This window comes from Tenrec ecaudatus, chromosome 15, assembly GCF_050624435.1.
Source record: "Tenrec ecaudatus isolate mTenEca1 chromosome 15, mTenEca1.hap1, whole genome shotgun sequence".
Classification (NCBI taxonomy): Eukaryota; Metazoa; Chordata; class Mammalia; order Afrosoricida; family Tenrecidae; genus Tenrec; species Tenrec ecaudatus.
Genome location: NC_134544.1, coordinates 116105723 through 116128766, shown reverse-complemented (window position 1 = coordinate 116128766; position 23044 = coordinate 116105723). Strand labels below are relative to the sequence as shown.

The following is a 23044-nucleotide window of genomic DNA, read 5'->3' as shown; positions in this document are numbered from 1 at the left end:
AATTCTTTTCACAGGTCATACATATACATACATCAGTTGTATAAAGCATATCTGTACAGTCTTTGCCTTAATCATTTTTTTCTTATATTTAAATTTTTTTACAAAACAACCTTATCACTTTCCATTAAGTACTCTCCATTACCCTTTTTACATTTCTCAAATCTGAGATTCTATTCTCGGAAACATTTTCCAAAATCATTTGTTTGGGTGGCTAACAGCATCCCCCTTTATCCTTCACCTCTTCTACATAGCCAAATTACTCTTTTCTCATTTCTCTTCATTTGTGGTAAAAAAAAAAAAAAAAAAGATGTTGCATGGAGCAAGGTTAGGTGCATGGGGCAAGAGAAGCATGCTGTCTTTTGCCAAAAACTGGTGCCCTGAGATAGCTGTGAGCAGGCGCATTGTTGTGGTGGCAAAGCCAGTCCCCCATCTGCCACGAATCAGGCCTTTTCTTGTTGCACACTGTTGTGCAATCATTTCAGAAGCTCTAACTAGAAAGCTTGATTAATAGTCTGACTTGGTGGAACAAACTCTAAATGCACTACAAGTTGACATTTTGTCTGTTTGGAAAGTTGACGGACATCTAGTATGAGGTTTGTCATCAATCGACTTTTCACCTCTTGAGACAAGAAAACCACTCGTACACTTGTTTCCCCCATAGTGCTGTTCTTGCAAGCTGTGTTCAACCTCATAACCTACTATTCCACTACCAAAGTTCTGCTCAACCCTGAGCAATTCCAGTTCTTTTTTTGGATCTCCTCCTATCAGGAAGAATAGCATCTGGGGTCTTATTAAAGACTTATTTCCAAACAAGCAGCAGCTAAGTGAGACGTCAATTAAATCCACATGAAGAAACACACAAACTTCTGTGATCCCAGAATTGTAAATTATATAATCCAGATCCAGAGGGAATATGAAAGTATGCCCATGGTTCAGTTTAGAGATATCATTATCATTTTCTGATAAGAAACATTATAAACCATGCTCCTCGGGCTTAAGGTAATTCAACTGATAGTCTCATTAGCCAAAGGCATAGAATTTGAAACATTGTCGAGAAACTATACAAGTATAGGCCAAGTTCAGAATGCAATACATGAATTGTTGACATATAAAATAGGGGTTGGTGATAGGGCAAAACTTTCAGCAACATTCACAATGGCAGAATCATGCTGACCAGCTTTGTCACAAGGATGGAGGGCTCATCAAATGGTAAATATATGAGAGTCTGGGCTAGCACTCATTGGGAATCCTCAAAGCAAAGGATTCAAACCACAGTCCAACCTCCGCTTCCATAACCGTGGGACAGCAGTCATTATCTCACACTAGGCATTTCACCATCAAGTCCAAGGAAGTGTGTTAGTTTGGTTAATTTGCTATAGTTGAGTTTGAGGTAAGCCCAGTTTAGTGCCGCTTTCACACCAAATCTTTCGAGTGGCCTATGATGTGTGGCCCAAAGACAGTCTAAAGTCCAATCCATAGCACACAGCCCAGGTCACCAAGGGCTGGATACAGCTAGGTCGTGTCCAATTAGGAATATACCAGGCATACTCTCCCTGTGGGTTCTATGTGTTTTTCTTATGGAAGGTGCTTTTCTGCTGGCTTACCCACTCTCAGTAACGTGACTGACTTCTCCAAAATGCACATACCCACCCCTACCCCCTGGATTTCCAGTAAGGTTTGTGATCACTCATGTCTATTGATTTGGGGTGGGTGACCTTAGCACAATGTTGTATGGCAGCAACTGAATGATTTTCTCCCTGCCCCCATCTTGAGAAACTCCTCCAAGTTTTTAAAGATATATGATACTCTACCATATTGGTTGGGAGACAAGATACAGTTATAAGAACTGAGAGCAGAAGCCTGCCTTTTTCTTAGTGACAATGAACACATACATTAATCCTTCTGGTTGAATAATTTCACTCAGCCTGTTTCCAGGTCCCCTCCATGTTGGTTTCATTGCTTTGTAGGGATGCATAGTATTCCAGATATATATATGCTTTTCTTAGCTATTCCTTGATTAATGGGCATTTGAGCTGTTCCCAGTATGTTCTATTTCTTTGGTGTCTACACCCAGAAGAGGTATTTACTGGGTCTTAGGGTATTTATAGTCCCTTGTTTTAGGTGGCACCATAGCTTGTGCTTCCACACTTATGGGCTATCAGTTTTGATTTGCATCTCCTGGTGGCTAGTGATTATGAGCCTCTCCTAATATATTTTAACCACCTACTGTCCTTTGTGAACTGCCTATTCATGTCATTTGCCCAACTTGTAGTTGGACTACATTTTTCTTATTGGAGTGGTAGTTTGTCTGTTGTGTCATTGCTGAAGATTATTTCCCAGTTAATTCAAGGGCTGTAATTTTAGTCTTCCAATGAAGTCTTTGGAATGTGCACGTGCTTTAAAAGGCCCCATTTTGTCTTCCACTGTATCTGCTTCATTATATTTGGTAGTTTGTGTATGCCCTGCAATAGGGCCTTTGTCTCGATTTTCTTAGCTCTGGGGTTTCCAATTAGGTCTTGAAACCATTTTAAATTCATTTTTGTGCATGAGGCATGGTGTATTGGTTAATTCTTCTGCTGATGAAGAGCCAATTTTCCTAGCACCATTTGTTGAAGAGGGGAGACTGCAACTCCAGGAGTAGAAAGCCCAGTGTTTCTTGCTGGAGCAGGTGGTTTTGACCTGACTTTGCAATTAACAGCCCAACGTATCAGGAGCCCCGACATAAGTGGGCATAGGTACTTATAATGGGAATTACCAGCAGAAAGAGCAATAATGCTTTGTCAGCTAAACAAGAAACAAAATAGTAGGCATATAAAGTGATTAAGACCACCAGGGAGGTATGCGCTTAGACCAGTGAACCATTTGAGAGCAAAAGAGCACTATTAACAGCAGGCAGGGTTAGGCGAGGAGGAATGGAAATGGAAACCATGGCTGAAGATGAGTGATGTTGAGGGAATCACAACCAGTGACATGAAACAAAATGTGTAATAGCTTAAAGGAAAAACGGAAGGACCCTGTAAACCTTCCTTCCACACAAAGTAAATACCAAAAAGGTTCAAAACCATCCTTTTTATATTCTTCTGTAAAGGGAAGTCAGGATGGATGGGTTTATGAAGACAGCAACTGGATTAATAATTACCTGGGGACGTGAATGGAGAGGTTGAGGAAAGGGAGTCAACAGCAACGGACACATTAGAAAATGTTGATTGTGGTGATGAATACACAGTCCGTTATGACTGAACTATTGAATTGTATGACATGCTATCTATATATCAATATAACTATTTTAAAAATCATAAAAACAAAAATATTTTCAGGCACTAGGTTCTTAATATGACAACTGATAAAAATACAAGATTTATATATATTTTGTGATAATTAGTATTAATATACAAATTAACATATGGACCAAATGTTCATAGCACAAGGTAAAACCGAAGATTTTTTTGTAACATTTTAAAAATGAATGCTTTCATTTCTATAATCAGTAATGTGGGAAGGGTAAAAAATGTCCTATCCTTAAAAGGGTATATTTAAACTTATCTATACGAAACCTAGTGGGCTGCTCTACATTTCTGCATGTATCAGGCTGTCCTCATTACCCACTAAACAAATATTCCTTGTTAAAGTCAAGATCACTACGCATGTGAGACTGTACTATTAGAATTCAGGTTTCTGTTGAAATTTAGCTATTAATGCTTGTCAGAAACACAGATAGGCAAGCCATCATATTCTGAAGCAAAATAGTTTTGTATTTTGAAAACAAAAATGACACATCACCACATTTTTAACAGTTTATTTATTCACGCAATATTTTATTTTCCCTAACTGCTATAAAATAAAGACCATTTAAATTTATTTTGTTGTTTTTCCATATGGTAAGCATTGCTCTTTCCTTAACTCCTTATATTAATTAAAAAACAAAAAAACTATGCACACACCAAAACCATTAAATAGGAATGTGCAAAGCTCTAGGAAAATGATTACTTATGTTTCTAAAGTAGCACACAATTTGGGGATATGCTCTCTAATAATGGTTTTCTTTTTAACTCTATTAATAAAAATGTTTAAGTTGTATATTTTGAAAGATAATCCAAAAGTAATTTCCAGATAATACTAACTTTAGGTTTTGTAAGCAAAGATACTTAAAGGAGAATATGATTTTTTTGACCAGAATTCCTGATTTTGGTATTTTCATTTCTTAAAAAAGAAAAGTTAACATACTATACACTCAGAATAAAATTCTTAAACTTGTTTCTTGTAAATACAAGAAAAAGTTAAGGTACATTAGTTATAGAAAGAAAGAAGGAAGGTAGGTAGTGCATTTAGCGTCACATATAAACTTAAGGCCTTAGTTATTTGATTGTGATTAGTATTAGTAACAATATTATTTCCCTCATGCTTACATACACAAGTAAGCAGGCAACGCAAAAATTTCTAAACATATAAGGAATGAAGGCAAACAATTTAAATCTATATATTATCACTCAATACAGTTATACTGTACTCTTTTAAAGTAACTGCTGGTTGTAAAACTTGATTGATCACATTTCATACGGCTATAAAAAATAATAGAAATTAAAAGCTGCTATACAATCAGAATATCTTCTGGTATGTAAAACAGTTAAGCCCATGTACACTTTTATTTTGCTACTGAGACTTAATATATCTCAAAGCCAACCATTGCATGATACATTAAAAAAACAAATAACACCTAAAAATACACTGTATGGGCAACATTCCTAGCCTAAACACTAACCATACACACACATGATACTAATTAACCATTATCCTGTAAGGAAATCTCATGATAAGCAAACTTCACATATATTAAATAGTATCTTGTATTATATTTCTGTCAAATTAGGCCTTTCTCTAGAAATTATCAGTAAAGACACTAGAGACAGGATAGCATATTCTAGTTCCAGCACTGCCTCTCTACCTACCTGTGAGGCAAGGGGAAAGTTTTCTCAATCCTCATTAAGGCCTCATTCCACAACTATTAAACAAAATTAATTTGAAGGATCATTCCCATAAAACGGGATTTGGCTAAATTCTTGAGAACTTAGTGAAAAGGAAAAAAAAAGATGGCTATGAAATATCAAGTTTGATACACACCACCAATGTTGATTACAGAGAGCTGTATGCCAAAGAATTACTAACTCTGCATTTACAGGGTGAAAATGCCAGGCATTTGTTAGCATGCGTTTCCAGTTATCCGAAAGGTAAGGAACTTTTACAATGGTAGTACAGCACCCGACAATGGAAACCTTAGCCACCCAATAGCGGGTAGGCATTACTTGTGTTTTAGTAACTTTCGCACACAAGGGAGATTTTATAAAAGTTACCACCACAGAGCACAATGACACGATACATGTGATCTCACGAATTCAAAACACACTTGAAATGAAAAGGCAACCAAAATACAGAATTTCACTTTTTGGTAAAATGTGCATGCACATAAATTTGGGCCTAACATACTTCACTGCACCACATCAAGTCCAACGTTCAATTTGACTTTCAGGTAAAAGTGTTCCTTTTATGAAAACAAACTTCAGAGAATAAAAACTTATTTTTATTAGTTTGAACTCAGTTAAAGAAACTGAGTATGTTTACTCTGGTTATGAAATGTCTTTTCCTAGTACAAGTGGAGTACATACAGACAAAAAGACTAAGTGCAGGAAGGTATCAGACCCTACAATGCATATTTATTCTGAAAATGTGCTTCATGAGGTTAACAGAAGGGTTTCAAAGGACATTTCACACACTCACACACACACACACACACACACACACACACACACACACTCACATACTCTCTCTCTCTCTGGCTTGCTCAATAATAAAACATTTCCATCATGGAAATTTGAGTGTCAAATTAGACAGAAAACAACAAAATCTAATTTTAACTTTTATCATGAAATCTTTCATTATAGAAGTAATTCATAAAATTAAAAACTAGGCTGGTTAAATACTTGGCTAGAACAAAGGAGAATTAGTCTTCTTTAAGAAGATACTAAAACAATCAGATAAGAATGTGGTAAATTAAATGTAACATAGCCAAATGGTGTATATACATAAGTGGACTACAATATACTATATTTTTATGTTGATGGCATTAGCTTATTTTGCACTAACTTGAAGACAAAAGGATTATGATCTCCAAAAATACCATTAACTGGAAATGTTATCAATTCTTTTCCTTAATACATGAAGATTTTTGAATTACAAATATGTAATAGCTGTTACGTTTCAATGTGAGAAAGATGATATGCCTGATAAATTTCAAGTGACCATATTGTAGTTTCCCTGGTATCCCCATCTAATATACAACAAACACAAGCTATTGAGCAAGAATCTGTTAACAGTTTTATTAATTTTTTTAATGTTAAATACCATGGGATAGGATTGTAAGGATGAAAAACTCAAGTCAACAACTGCCTCACAAGGGATAAGAAAAATTCTGCCATGATATTAGCAAAGGTAAAGGAGAAAATTTACACTGTAAGAGGCACCATTTCCCCCACAAAATACCTCTTGACATTTCCTGAATGAGTGGGATTAGCAATCTAAATAAATCATATTTCAAGAGGTAACTGCAACAGGTAAAATTTAAAGGGATTAATTAAAATAACATTTACAAGACTGAACAATTCTTCAACTCTTATTAAAACCACAAAGAAAGAACAATTCTTTATTTATGAATTTCATAAAGGATTGAACTGACATCTGCTATTGATGATCCCGTTATATACAATTTGTCCAGTAGCCGAACAGTTTATTTTTATTGTTTTCTAAACATAAGAGATCATTAAAGGCAAAGCCTACATGACGCCACACACACACACACTCACGCACACATGCACACACGCACACGCACACAAACATGGTCACCATGGGCCATACTACCAATGAAATGGTAGGTAAACAAATCTTTTTCTGGTCAAGAGAGAGGAAAAAGAAAAAGTAATAGCACTTTGCATGCTTCACTCTACAAGATGAATTTCCCTAGAAAGAATCCAATAAAAATGGCTGCAATCACAACAAGAAGTGAGGGAAGAGGGCTGGTGACGTTATCTCTGAAAGATGCAACCGAGGTCGATCCAGGTTTATCCGAATGTGCCACCTTTCTGAGCCTCAATCCTTCATCCTAGGAAACACAAAAAAATAAAAATAAAGGTTTTAAAACAATATTCATATACATACAGAGACGACTAGAACCTTTGGTTAAAATTGGAGCTGAAAATCTATAGACACAAAGTGGTTGTCCAGGGCTGGAAATGGAAAAAGGCAGTAACTATTAATCAGCGTAAGAAAACTTCCTTCCTGGAGTCATTTAAATATTTTAAAACTGCAATGTGGTGGTTACACAACTGTGTAAATTTGTTTAAAATGACTGAATCATACATTTACAAAGCATTCATTTACTTTGTAGTACATAAGCTATACCCTAATAAAGCTGATGCAAAACACAAACAATACACTTCTATAACCCAGCAAATATGACATGGCTATACTTACAAGGATAAGCAAACAGTGCAGTTAACTCTAATAAGTCACTAGTAACACAGTAAAAGTTCCAGTTCATACCTGCATGGGTTATTCTCCCCCAAAATGTGATCAGGGAATGGTTGTACGTAAGTTGTCTCAGTAAAACACTTATTAGGATGCCTTCAAAAAAAAAATTAGTACTTTGGGGCCATGGGGTGGCAGGCAATTTTGGTCAGAGCTATTATCAATTTAAAAGAAACCGCATGTAGGCAGCTTTCCAAATCATGGCTTCTTTCTAACAAGTTTATTTGAATGCTGTCTCATGATCAGAAGTTTAAAGGAAGATAGGAAGATCTCCAAAGTGAGTTATGAGGGGAGATTGTAAAGTTCAGTGAAGAAAATAATTGGAAGAAACTGATAACTATCTCAGAATCAGCATGGATACAATAGCTATTAAAATCGGGTTCTCTGAAGATTCAGCAGTTCTCAATTTTAAGCAAGCACATTGGCTTCAGCAAGCTTTTGGCTGGGTAGGCATCAAAAGCCTATGAAGCAACTACCTCGAAGAGTTGATTTCTCCATGGACCCTTTAAGCCAGTAGTTCTCAACCTTCCTAATGCCGCAACCCTTTAAATACATTCCTCATGTTGTGGTGACCCCAAACAAAACCAGTTTCGTTGCTACTTCATAACTGTAATTTTGCTACTGTTATGAATTGTAAGTATCTGATATGCAGGATGGATTTTCATTGTTACAAAAAAAAACAAAGCATAGTGATTAATCACAAACACAGTATGTAATTATATATTGTGAAATATTTGTTTTCTGATAGTCTTAGGCGACCCCTGTGAAAGGGTAGTTTGACCCCTCCCAAAGGGGTCACGACCCCCAGGTTGAGAACCACTGCGTTAAGCAATGTGGGAGTTAATGATGACAATTTTATGGAATGAATCATAATTGAGGATGAATCTTGAATTTACAAATACAATTCCGAGATCAAGGTCCAAATGCTAGGCCACTTAAATTCAAGACAGAGGTTAAGGTTAACTGTTTGGGGGGATTGCAAAGTGGTAATATTGACAGATTTTCTCAATGGGCACAGGACATTACAACAATGCACCAGCTCATACTTGGACAGTAAGAATTGTTAGATGCTCTGTCACTTGACAGATTGCTGAACTGTGGTGGCCCGCATGTTTCTGTGATGCTGAAAGCTATGTCACTGGTATTTCAAATGTCTGTGGTGTGACCCAAAGTTAACAGGTTCAGCGGGGCTTTTAGATTCAAAACAGACAACAAAGAAGGACTTGGCTCCCCACTTTGCAGGAATAAGCCCACTGGAAATGTTATGCATAGCTTTGAACAGAAAAGGGGGTGAAGGGAGACACCGGATAGGGCAAGATATGACAAAATAATAATTTATAAATCATCAAGGGCTCATGAGGGAGGGGGAGTAGGGAGGGAGGGGAAAAAGAGGACCTGGTGCAAAGGGCTTAAGTGGAGAGCAAATGCTTTGAAAATGATGAGGGCAAAGAATGCACAGATGTGCTTTATATAATTGATGTATGTATATGTATGGATTGTGATGAGTTGTATGAGTCCCTAATAAAATGTTTAGGAAAAAAAAAAGCCTAAACAAACAGAACACTGTCAGAGATAGTGCCAGAGGACTTGGTTATTAGGAGTGGAGTTGAGACTAGTGATGTGAGTTGGGTCAAGCTTGTGGAGTGGAACATTTGGGATCTTCATTTGCTGATGGAGCATGACTCACGTTAAGGAGAGGCAGCTGCAAATATTTGCTTATGATAGGACTTGGAATGTAGGGAAACTGGATGCCGTCAAAAATGAAATAGGCTGCACAGAGATTAATATCATAGGCATTAGTGAGCAGAAATGTGGACTGGTATTGGCCATTCTGAATCAGAAAGTTGTATGATTTACTATGCCAGGAATAACACAACTTAGAAAAATGGCATGACATTCACTGTCAAAAAAAAACATTGTAAAGTCAATCTTGAGTATACTCCTTCTGTGATACGATTGTCTTCATCCACCTTTAAGGAAATCCCATAAACGCAATTATTATCAAAACCACAAATGCTCAGACACACGGAGATCTCCGAGGGATGCAGGCACCTCAGATGTTGAAGAGACCAATACTTTCTATAGCCAACCTGTTGAACCTTATTTTTTTAAACAGCCACGTCTACATTTCTTTGTCCTGTACCTCAAGGAAGACAGAATAACGTTCTCTTTGTAAAGCCAAAAAAAAAACCAAAAACCCCACAAAAGCTAGTGATGAAGAAATTTGAAGAATTCTGCCAAAGCATTCATTCTGAAAGGATCAAACATGCCATCAAAATACGTTGATAATTATTGGTCATTAGAGTCTAGACTACAAAAGTCGGAAACAAAAAGGAACAGTAGTTGGAAATAGGGTCTTGGAGATAAATGAAGCTGGAGTTTGCATAATAGATTTTTGCAAAACCAATGACTTATTCAGAGCAAATGCTGGTTTTGAACAACATGAAGGCAATACTTATACACTTTCTTTATACAGAGACTTCCCCAGATGGAGTTTAGTATCACTGGCAGAATGTGGAACAGATCAACAGTTCATATGTAAGTTTAGGATAAAAGCTGAAGAAAAATTTTACAAGTCCAGGAGAGCCAAAATATGACCATGAGTTGTAGTTTGAGTTAAAGCATTGAACACACATGACAGAAGACCTGATGAGCTAGGGGAAGACAAGACCATCATTGATGAAGAAAGTCAAAGGTCACGAAGAAGACTGTAAACAAAGAGAAGATCAAAGTGGGTGTCATAAGAGACGCTGAAACTGGTTCTTAATTGGAGTGTAGCTAAAGTAAATGGAGTAAAGGATGAAGTCAACGAGCTTAAGAGAAAATTCCAAAGTGCAGCTTGAGAGGATAAAGTCAAATATTATAATGGAATGTACCAAGACTGAAAATTAGAAACCCAAAAGGGAAAAAGATGTTCGGCATATCTGAAAGAGAACTCAAGAAAAAGATTCAAGCCTCGAGTTGAAATCTTAAAAAGATCCTATGAACAAAAATACTGAGCGATGCTGGAAGCATGGAGACACAATGGAAAGGACACAGTCATTGTACAAAAAAACCACACCCTAGTCCACATTCCACTAAATCAGGAGGTAGCATATGAGTAAGAATCAATGGTGCAGAAGAAAGAAGTTCAAACCGTGCTGAAAATATTAGCCAAAAGCAAGGCGTTACTTATAGGACTAAGGTGTGCCTGACCCAAACCACAGTATTTTCCATTGCCTCACATGCATGCAAAAGTTGGACACTGAATAAGGAGTGAGACTGAAGAACTGATGTATTTGAAATGTGTTGCTGACGAAGACTTTAAAGTATCAGGGACCGCTAAAAGGACGAACAGATATGTCTTGAAAGAAGTAAAGCCAGAGGGCTCCTTAGAGGCAAGAATGCCAAGACCTCAGTTTACATACTTTGGACAAGTTTTCAGGAGAGGCCAGTCCCTGGAGGACCATCATGCTTGGTAAACTGGAAGTGGAAAGAAAAAGAGGAAGGCCCTTAACAAGATGAACTGACAGCGGCTGCAACCATAGGCTTGGACACAGGCACAATTTTAAGGATGGTATAGGTCCGTGCAGTGTTTCCTTCTGCTGTGAAGGGTCGTTATGAGTTAGAACCGACTTAATGGCACCTAACAATAGCAACCACAACATTCTTAGATGCTAGCCACCAAGGCTCTCCTAGAATTTCATTCAGAAACCTTAGCCCTTCAACACCCCCCCCGACTTTTTATAAAATTTAAAGACCAGTTAAAAGGAGTATGATTTGGATAGTCCCAAAGTGCCATTGTGATATGATGTATACCAAGGGGCACAGAACTCATTGGGAAAGGGTTACAGAGATGGAAATACCACCTTTGAAACTATATAGACCTACATGAAGCCTATGTTTAGAACAGCTTCAGTTTTGATATTGTTTAACAAAGGTTTCTACAACTTTTAAAATCATTTTATTAGACGTTCATACAACTCATCAACATCCATACATACATCAATTGTGTAAAGCACATTTGTACATTCATTGCCCTCACCATTTTCAAAACATTTGCTCTCTACTTCCCTGGCATCAGGTCCTCATTTTTTCCCCCTCCCTTCCTGATCCCTCCACCTCCCTCATGAACCCTTGATAATTTATAAGTTATTATTTTGTCATATCTTGCCCTGTCTGATGTCTCCCTTCACCCACTTTTCTGTTGTCTGTTCCCCAGGGAAGAGGTCACATGTAGATTCTTGTAATCGGTTCCCCTTTCCAACCCACCCTCCTTCTACCCTCCCAGTATCACCACTCACACCGCTGGTCCTGAAGGGATCATCCACCCTGGATTCCCTGTGTTTCCGGTTCCTATCTGTACCAGTGTATAATATTCTCTGGTCTAGCCAGACTTGCAAGATAGAATTGGGATGATAGTGCAGGGGGAGGAAGCATTTAGGAACTAGAGGAAAGTTGTATTTTTCATTGGTGCTACATTGCACCCTATCTGGCTCGTCACCTCCCGGAGACCCCTCTGCAAAGAACCCTCCAGTGGCCTACAAATAGGCTTTGGGTCTTCACTCCGCACTCCCCCTCATTCACTATGCTAAGATTTTTTGTTCTGATGATGCCTGATCCCTTCAATACCTCGTGATGGCACGGGCTGGTGTGCTTCTTCCATGTGGGCTTTGTTGCTTCTGAGCTAGATGGCCGCTTGTTTACCTTCAAGCCTGTAAGACCCCAGACGCTATACCTTTTAAAAGGTGAGCACCATCGGCTTTCTTCGCCACATTTGCCTATGCATCCATTTGTTCTCAGCTATCGTATCATGGAGGTGTGCACCCAATGATAGGATTTTTTGTTCTTTGATGCCTGATACCTGATCCCTTCGGCACCTCGAGATTGCACAGGCTGGTGTGCTTCTTCCATGTGGGCTTTGTTGCTTCTGACCTAGCTGGCCGCTTGTTTACCCTCAAGTGTTTAAGACCCCAGACGCTATCTCTTTTGATAGCTAGGCACCATCAGCTTTCTTCACCACATTTGCTTATTCACTCGCTTTGTCTTCAGCGGTTGTGTAGGGAAGGTGAGCATCATAGAATGTCAATTTAATAGTATTCTTGCATTGAGGGAGTACTTGAGTGGAGGCCCAATGTCCTTCTACTACCGTAATACTAAACCTATACATATATGCACATAGATCTAGTTCCCCATCTGCATATATACATGTCTTTATCTAGGCCTCTGTAAATGCCCTTTGCCTTCCAGTTCTTTACTCTATTTCCCTTGACTTTCCTCCTGTCCCTCTTGTGGGACAGGAGGAAACAAGAGGGTTTCAGCAATTCCTCTCGTTACATTACCTTTGATCATGCCCTACCAGGCCTCCCACTCACCTCACCACCAATTTGGATCACTTGTTGTTTTCTTGTCCCTGGGTTCAACACCACTACTTTTCCCCCCACCTCCCCTTCTCCCACATCCCCCGGTTTCTATAATTTTATGTAGCCATAGTTTTTTACTTACCTTTGTACATGAACAGGAAGAAAATAAAAAAACCACACTGAAATTAATTCCTCGCATAAAAAATGTAAAGCATTTACACTTTTTCTAGTCCAAGGAGACTTCTAAGAACAAATCTGTACTGACAAACATAGGTACTGTCTAAAAGTTAACTTTATTTTGCCAAAGGAAGAGGATGTTATTATTAATAGGATCTCAGGGAATGGGAAAAAAATATTTTTTTTCCTTCCCAACCCTGGAATGGGAAAATTTTAATCAAGTGGTGTTTAATAGACTCAAAGTAACACAGTGCCATGGCTAAGAGTGGACATTACGTCTGGCTTATAAATGAGCCAGAATCTTGACCCTTTAGAATTGCAAATGAAAAAAAAAAAGAATTACAAATGAAGACAAATATGGAATTTTGCCTCCTTCTATCCCCGACTTAAAGCTGAGGCTGCCTTTCTCTATCAAAGTGATTTACATCCTCTAGACAAGATTGGGAAACTTCATTCTTACTGCCATGGTTTTATACAACAAAGTTCCCTGATAATCTATGATTTAGGGGAGATGATTTTTAAGTAAGAAAGTAATAGATGTTTTACTAGCTATAGCATGAACTCAGGAAAATGTCTTTGAGCTTTATAGCTGTCTTACTTGCATTGCTGAGTTTTCTATGTCCTGCATTCTTGTCCTAAGTTATGCAGTGAAAGCAATGGCTACCTAGAGAAGTTTTTTATAAATAGTTTTATTGGGGGCTCTTATAGCACTTGTAACAATTCATACATTGTATCAAGCACATTTGTACGTGTGTTGCCATAATTTTCATAACATTTTCTTTCTACTTGAGCCCTTGGTATCAGAGCCCCAACCCCCGCCCCACCATGAACCCTTGATAAATTATAATGTTTTCATATCTTACAGTGTCCACTGTCTCCCATCACCCATGTTTCTGTTGCTTGCCTGCCTCTGGGGGCTACCTGTCCTGGAGTGTCGAGAGCTCATATCTGTACCAGTGTACATGATCTCTGGTCTAGCCAGGTTTGTAAGGTAGAACATGATAGAAGGGGTTAGGGGGGATGAGGAGGAAGCATTAAAGAACTAGAGGAATTTGTTTCATCATTGCTATACTGCACTCTGGCTGACTCACCCCTTCCTTATGAACCTTCTGTAAAGGGATGTCCAATTATCTACAGATGGGCTGTGGGTCTCCATTATGACCCCACCCCACTCATACACATCAGTATGATTGTTTGGGGTCTTCTGATGCCTGATATTTGATCCTGTCAACACCTTGTGATCACATGGGTTGTTGTGCTTCTTCCATGTGGGCTTAGTTGCTTCCCTGCTAGAGGGCCGCTTGTTACACTTCAAGCATTTAATATCCCAGACACTCTATCTTTTAATGGCCAGACATCATCAGCTTTCTTCCTAGCGTTATAATCTTTTAAGAACTATATGGGATCAAATTGACAACAGTAATTCAAAAATTCATATAGAAACCTTAGAATGAAGCAAGTTTAAATTAACGAAGGAAGAACAATTCAGAAACAGAATGGTCTCACAACTCAAAGAATGCAATCAATGCCATTAAATAGCACATATAGAATTAATTGTTTATGCCTGGTTGTGTGTATTCTGAACAAAATAAAACAGAAATAAAGCACAAAAAACCCCAGTGAAATTCATTTTAATAATTTGTTTTTAACCCAATATATAAAAATTATTTTAAATTTTATTTACATTCCTGTTCTTTTTATGTACCAAGTCTTTTTGTGTATCACTGTGCAATTTACATTCACAGCACAGCAACTGGAACCAGTCACATTTCAAGTGCTCAACAATCACCTGTGACTAATGTCATCATAGAGGACGGCATAGCTCCAGGCAGTTCAGTATGACTGAAAATAGGCATTGAAGATTTCATAACATGGTGAATATAATTAATGTCACTCAATAATCTACGGAAAAATGACTGAAATGTCTGTGACACTCCACCACAGTAAAAAAAAAAACAAAAAACAACCAAACAAACTTTTTAATGAGTAAGCAACTTATTTGCCACTGGTTTGACCGCTATGTAGAATAGAACAAAACGGTAACTCGATTTCAACGACAAGCCATAGTAAAGATTTTTAGGAGATTGGCAGTAGGGAGGACAAGCTAGGACATCATGAATAGAGAAGTGCTCAAGGTAAATTCCTAAAATGATTTATAAGATGATCTATTAATAGTCAAATAACATATACCTCCATTTCACTCTATTTATCCTTAAAGAGCAGAACTTACTCTCAGGTGTCGATTTTCTTCTGATAATTTCATCATTTCTCCCTGAAGTCTTTTACATTCTTCCATGAGTTTCCTTGTTTCGGTATCATTGAGTGAAACACTATGCGGCTTTGGCATCGGTCCATCTTGTTTAGGTGTATTCAGTGGAGCAGCTTTGCTAGGTTCCATATCATTCTGTATTATAAGAATATTGGAAATACTTAAATATTTAAACTGCATATCCTATTCTTTCCAAGAGATTTCAAATGAAATGTTGCCAGCTTTCCATTTCACTTTTAACTTAAAAACAAAAGCATTGTGACCTGCGAATCATTTTAAAAGTCTTAAGTCAGTAACTAATAGTAGTTACTAGGTCAAGATAAGCAGCCCCCTCCTTCCTCTGCTCCCATATCCCTTTGCACTTACCTCTACCATAGAATTTATCAAATATCCTAGTAATTTATTTTTGAAGTTCTCTCCTAAATACTTCAAAGGTTGAGAGAGCAAGAGGTATTTCTTATAATTCTTTGTCATTTATCCCTAAGCCCAGCACTCTGGCCAACTGTAGTTACTCAATTAAAGTATGATGAACGACTGATGCCAATCAAAATCATCCAAATATGAAGTTCATTTTCAATGCTGATTCTGCAATTCAAATGAGGTTCTGGAGGGAAGGGGTAGTATAATCATTCTAATGAAAATCTAACTTCTAATCAGAAATACAACTGCGGGATATAAATATTGAAGGGGAGATAATGAACAAAAATACACAAATGACAATAAGAGGCTGAAAAGAAGTTAGTGATCTCTCACTAGAAGCAAAAATGAGCGATTTCAAACAATAATAATACTTGAACTTAATTCAATATGGAATCACAAAAGTATCGTGATTACCTTTAAGCCTGTAAGTCCAGAAATTTTATTCTTCCCAAATACCAAGTAGTAAAGGTCTGAATAAAAATACTTAAGAACATTGCCCAAGTATTCATGAGTCTGCATTCTAAAGTCTTCAAAATTTTTTATCCCATATGCCTTAACACTACTAATGCCATCTTCTTTGAAATGTTAATTAAAATTCATGTTTGTTAAAAATTTAACTTTTTAGATTAAAACATACAATGCTACCTCATATATTTTACACAAATAACACTTGCAATACTTTTTTGGCACTCCATGTAGTTTCGTATGCACGTATACTATGTTTACTCACATGTATACAAATGCACAAGATAAGCAGTCCACTCCTTCCTCTGCTCCCATCCCTTTGCACTTGTTGTGTTTGTATTTTTATACATGTGACGAGGTCTTTCAGACACAGACTATCTAAATAAGGTGCTAAGTAACCATTTACAAAGTTAACTTTATAGCACCCTACAGTAGTTATAGACCACACACCCACCCCATCCCATCATTCCAACTGCCAAATTTATATAAAAAAATGAATACAAGGACCAAGGAACAAACTTGTTTTATCAGTATGTCTAAACCCATGGGAAAAAAATCAAGTACATTATAATGAGGTTTAGATGCACAAATTGTACACAGTTGACCTGTTGGCATTTGAATTTTCTCATTTCTACCGCCAAAGAGATGTCAATGGATGTGAAAGCTTACATTGCCTCCACTGGGTTTCTCTCATTAGCTTTCTATTGTTCACCTTACCTTCCCCCATCCCCAACGAATCCCACTTGCATCTATTATTAAAAAAGCCTGCTTCACATATAGTTTGCTCTCCCCACCAATACTTTCCCCGATTCTGTTCCTTAAAAGTAATTAGAATGCATTTCAAAATATTTTTTCAAGTGTGTTTAAGTTCTATCCAAGAACAACTTCTGAAAATGATGGTGGTCCCGTGCCTTCCTCTGCAAACAACACAATGGCTGTCAATACAGTCCCTGAAGAATTTTCAGGAGTTTATTAAAAATAGTGGGGAAATACCCTAATGATAACAGAAAGTTGCATAAAATATTAAGAGGAGTTACATGAATTCAAAAGTGAACAAAAAAATACTTGAAGAAATTTACCAAGTACTTCATAATTGGTCTTTATTTTTAAATAAAATATTAAAACTCAAGAAATTTACAATTGTGGGTACGTGTGCATGGGAGTTACCTCAATTTTTCACTATTGTGGAGCAACTATTTTTATCGTGGTACTTATTATTTTTATATGTATATTTAATCAGCTAAAATCAACATGCAGAAACCCACAGGGGCGATTCTCCCTGCCCTGTAGGGTCGTTAGGAGTTAAAAACAACACGAAGGCATTGAGCCGAGTTTGGTCATTCCTTGTATGCACATCCTTTAACTAACTACCATTTAAAATAAAACAGTGCTACTAAATATTCTATTTTGTGCTTTACAAAATGTACTTTTAACACTCCAATCATGTTAGACACCGAGGTAATATCTAACTGGAATTTTGAATATGCATGTCAATGATTATCTTCTTGTGGTGGTAGAAGAATTAGGATGTTTCTTTTTGGAAATTTTTCTTAATGTTGCTTTTAACAAAAGGGTAAGGAAATGACCTATCCAACTTGCTGGAGCACCAACTTAATACTATTAATACTAGAGGGCAAAGAGGATGTTGAACCTTAACCACACTTCAGAAGTGAGCCAATCAAGTCGTCATGAAATGAATTCCAGAGCAGGGTTATATCACATACTGTCTTGGCCCCCTACAAAGCAGTCAACATACAGAACAGATGAAAAGGAATCTAATTTATTTCCATAAATTTAAGGTAGAATATAAAATGTGTAATGTGTTGAGCCATTCATGTAGTAAGTAAAACTCCGAAGAGCCTGCTAGGAAACACTAAGGCAAGTGTGACTTTAGGTATCTACTTCCATGCAGGAGGCCCATTAGTGAGGCTTGGCTCCAGGAAAACAGCTTGCTCTTGAGAGTTGCCTCACACAGGTCCAGAGAGAGGAGACTGGTTGCTCTGAGAACCATGAAACGAGCAAACTAAACGGATTCAACAAGCTGTGACTCTTAATAAACTGATGCATTAACATTATATTTAACACTGCAACTTAGAATAAACGGAAAGGTGAACGCAGTGATCAATAAAGACATAATAATATAGCATTATTTTCACATTTTCCATTCTATGTTATTTAGGCTATCTACAATAACTCTTAACTGAATTTTAATTTACTTTTTGTGTTCTTTCTCACCAACAGAATTTCAATTCCAGTATTCCTACTGGAGATAATTAGAAAAACAAGAGACAGGAATATAGGGTTGGTATGAGCTAGAAATGACTTGATGGCAGTAAGCGTTTTTTGGGAGTGGGGGTGATTGGAAATAAAAGGGAAATAGTAAAACATAAGGCAGAGCAATCGATCTAGCTATAAAAATTGTGGTATTTTGGATTTTTTAAAAAAACCCCACCACATTTACCCCTTAGAAAATCACACGCAATGCCTAAGTCAAAAGCTATGGTTTCAAATAGTCAAGGGCATCATTAAGGCTTAACCTGTTAATTATGAGATGGTATTTGCGTAAGCAAGGTTACTCAAAAATTATATCCAGTTCAAACAACAATTTATTCTATTTCTCTAGGTTCAAGATCCCTATAAAGGTAAAAAATTCCAAATCATAGAATAAAAATAACCAAATATGTCAGCAAGGTCAGATTCCTTTTATAAGTCTCAATACACCTATTATTGGCAATGCCAAGTAAAGATATTAAGGAACTTGGCAAAACTCTTAAGGTTCCTTAAAGTTTTCAGACAGCAAGAAATAGTTACCATACAATATCCATCACACCATCCAAAAATCACTGTTTTGTTTACTAATGTGCTGCCATTTTACTTGAGTGATTTGTCAAAACACACACTCTCTATGTATCTATACATGTACACACACACACACACACAAATTAAGTTCAATTATGACTTAAGGTCTTTAATCACTATTTCTCCCACCTTAGGGTATTTTAAGTAACAGTTAACGATTAGAGTTAAGGAATGCCTTGAGAATAAAAAAATTTGTTGGTAATTTGCTGTATCTATTTAAAATATAAAGAGCACCACCTGAGAAGAAAGTTTGCCAGGTCCTATCTTTACTGCTATAAAAGCTATCCTATTAAAAAAGGCTATAAGGTTGCCTGGTGGGGCTCATTAAAAGATAATAAATCAGGAAATTCTTGAAGCATGTTCCCCACTCTCAGTAACAGGAAAAAAAATTAGAAATTTCTTCATAATGTTCATGCTTACATTTGCCATGTGTACTGTTGCAATAATTTGTTTGCTTGCAAGCTTTTTAAGTTTCTATTATACTCTGAAACACATCGGAAATTGTCACATTTACTTCATATACCACTTTACCAATTAGCTGAGAGGTATCTACATTAACTTTTGTTTTAATCAGTAATACTAGTTGACTCCTAAATCTATGAGCTCCCTAGGACAAACCTTCTGCTTCTCCTGTTTGTACAGATTGAGTCCCCTGGGGTCATTCTTCGTGTTAAAACTGGCAGGAGTTGCAACTGTGTTGACGGTGCTGCTCACTGAAGTGATAGCCGCAGCAGTCCCTGGTGCTGTTATACCCTGAGGTAGCATGGGAAACATATTCTCAGATTCATACCAAATTCTGATTTCTCCTGCAGGATACTGGGAATGACTAACACAAAAAGCATTAAGCTATAAAACATTCACATTTTATTCTGTAAAACTGTGCTCTGTACAAGAAATAATACTAACAAATAGCCATATTTAAGAAAAGACACAAGTTTCTGATCTTTTATATTTTCAACAAAAACAGTTATGAAGAACTTGCTAATTTTATATAATGTCCTAAATTACACTAATTTCATTTTATCCCCAAATAAATACTTTCTAAACTACCGTTGTGGCACTTAGTGTTGTCCCTAAATATTTAAACATCTAAAAAAACAAGCACTTTCATGTTTTCTTATCCTTGCTAACATTAGCCGGAATACTGATTGTTAAGAATAAAATTAAATTGCCACTTACAGTTAAAAAGTAATATAAATCCCCCCAAATACACACATAAATGGCCACTATACAAACTTAAAAACTCATAAAATATCGTGGTATACCGTGATCTCCACGGTTCTCTTCTTTTAGTTATTATCAACTCTGTATTCCTTTAAGAACTACTTTAACGTAGAGAAAATTATTAAAAAGTTAGATATCAAGCGGAAATAAACCAGAAAAATGTTTTAATAATTCACTCTCATATGTTGTATGTTTTTATGTCTTTATAAATATAATGTACATTTCAATCACACATCATTATACATAGGACTCCTGAAGTTCCTCAAAAAGACAAGTCAGCTGTTTTTCCTAGAAAATGTATCGTCACCAAATGGTAGATGGAGAGAATAAATAAAAACCAATACATCTGTGTTAACAAACCCAGGGGCAAGGGAACAACAAGTGATCCAAATAGGTGGTGAGGACGATGTAGTAGGCCTGGTACGGTGTGATCAAGGGTAATGTCACCCAGAGGAATTACTGAAACCCAAATGAAGACTGAGCATGAGAGTGGGACAGGAGGAAAGTCAAAGGAAATAGAGGAAAGAGCTGGGAGGCAAAGGGCATTTATAGACGTCTAAATAAAGGCAGGTACATATGCAAATATGTCTATAAATCTATATATGAGGATGGGGAAATAGATCTATGTGCATATATTTATAGGTTTAGTATTAAGGTAGCAGAAGGACATTGGGCCTCCACTCAAGTACTCCCTCAATGCAAGAATACTTTCTTCTATTAAATTGGCATTGTCTGATGCTCACCTTCCCAACACAACTGCTGAAGACAAAGCAGGTGAATAAGCAAATGTGAAGAAAGCTGATGGTGTCGGTTATCAAAAAATATACCATCTGGAGTCTTAAAGGCTTGAAGGTAAACAAGCGGCCGTGTAGCTCAGAAGCAACAAAGGCCACATGGAAGAAACACACTAGCCGGTGCGATCACGAGGCATTGAAGGGATCAGGTATCAGGCATCATCAGAACAAAAAATCTTATCATAGTGAATGAGAGGGGGAGTGCGGAGTGGAGACACAAAGCACATCTGTACACAATGGAACATCCCCCCACAGAAGGGTTACAGGGAAGGAATGAGTCAACAAAGGTGCAGTAAAGCATCAATGAAACATACAATATTCATCTGGTCCCTTGATGCTTACCGCTCCCGCCCCCCACCCATGACCCCAGTGCTGTTTCTCACTTCAGACTAGACCAGGGCATGTACACAGGTGTAAGTAAGAGCTCGTAATACCCGGAATCCGAAACAGGAATGGGAATAGCAATACTAGAAGGTTAGGGGAAAGGAAGGAAGGGGGAACAGACTGCAATGATCGACAGAAACCATGGGGGAAGGGAGAGAGCGGTCGGTGTGAGATATGAATAATTTATAATCTATCAAGGGGCCATGAGGGGGGAGAGAGGGAAAAAAGAGGAGCTGATACCAAGGGTTCAATACAAAGTACATGTCTAGAAAAGAATGATGGATTGTAATAAAAGTTGTAAGGGCCTCCAACAAAATGATCTTTTAATTGGAAAAAGAACATGTCATTAAACAATAGAATTAATAAAAACCTATCACTAACTGGACATTTGACTTCATAATAAGGAGTCAATAATAACTAAACAAAACCAATAATCCTCATCTACCTCCAGCTACCTACGCTCCATCTTATTAAAGAATATGCAGGTTGGCTCTCACTACTAGCAATAAAAACAAGATATTATCAGCCATTCCAAACCAAAACAAACTCACTGCTCTGCGTCAGAATCAACTCAGAGTTATCACAACTGTGATAGCTATTATGGTATCTGCTTAGGATATGAGTTAAAATTTTATAAATTAATAATTAAAGATAAAGTCTGATGACCAACTCTGTAAAACAAATGAAGCCAGAGATTCCCCATAGGGACAGGTTAGAATTGCCTCTGTGGGTTTCTAAGACTGTAACTCTTCAAAGGAGTAGAAAGCCGATCTTTCTTCCAGCTCGAGGTTTTGAACTGCTGACCTCTTTGGTTAGTAGTCCAACCCATAACCACTATGCCTCCAGGAATCTTCTTTATCAGTTATTAATTAATTAAAATATACCTAAAGGCATGAAAATTCTCTAGAAGTAGGGTGACTGTGTATGTTAGTGAGTTGATGGGCAGTATAAGTTTATACTTATAATTTACAGCATATCCTTTTATTCCAAAATATAAGGATTCCTGGGCTTCCTATTACAACCTAAGGCAAAGAGTTCCGATTACAAGGATCTACATGTGACCTCCTCCCTGGGAGATGGACAACAGAAAAAGGGGTGAAGGGAGACGTCAGACAGGGCAAGATATGACAAAATAGTAATTTATAAATTATCAAGGGCTCATGAGGGAGGGGGGAGCGGGGAGGAAGGGGAAAAAAGGGGAGCTGATGCCAGGGGCTTAAGTGGAGAGCAAATGCTTTGAGAATGATGAGGGCAAAGAATGCACAGATGTGCTTTACACATTGATGTATGTATGGACTGTGATAAGAGTTGTATGAGTCCCTAATAAAATGTTTTTTAAAAAAAGAAATTCACACAATAATAGTGGTTTAAATAAATTCGGTTATGACATCACTTAAAAATTATTAAGTTTTAAAAATAGACTTAAAAACTTTTTTTATTCTATATACATCAAGAACATAGAGATGATTATAAGTCTTGGATCCAGTCATAATACCATTTTGAGGAATTCTTATTAAATAAACAATATTTTTTAA

The 23044-nt window shown here is 37.2% G+C and overlaps 1 protein-coding gene across 2 annotated transcripts in view; it reads right to left on the bottom strand.

The window, feature by feature from the left end:
- Nucleotides 1-5437: 5437 nt before the first annotated feature.
- Nucleotides 5438-23044, bottom strand: part of VAPA (VAMP associated protein A) — a 68867-nt gene continuing 51260 nt past the window's right edge. Inside the window, exons 5-7 of one of the 2 annotated variants that reach the window (XM_075533158.1) lie at nt 19726-19860; nt 15325-15498; nt 5438-7150 (exon numbers count right to left, since the gene is read on the bottom strand). In XM_075533158.1, the coding sequence (XP_075389273.1) occupies nt 6992-7150; nt 15325-15498; nt 19726-19860 (468 nt within the window). In that variant the 3' untranslated portion in view covers nt 5438-6991. The remainder of the gene's footprint in view (nt 7151-15324; nt 15499-19725; nt 19861-23044) is intronic. The other variant, XM_075533159.1, reaches the window with a different exon arrangement.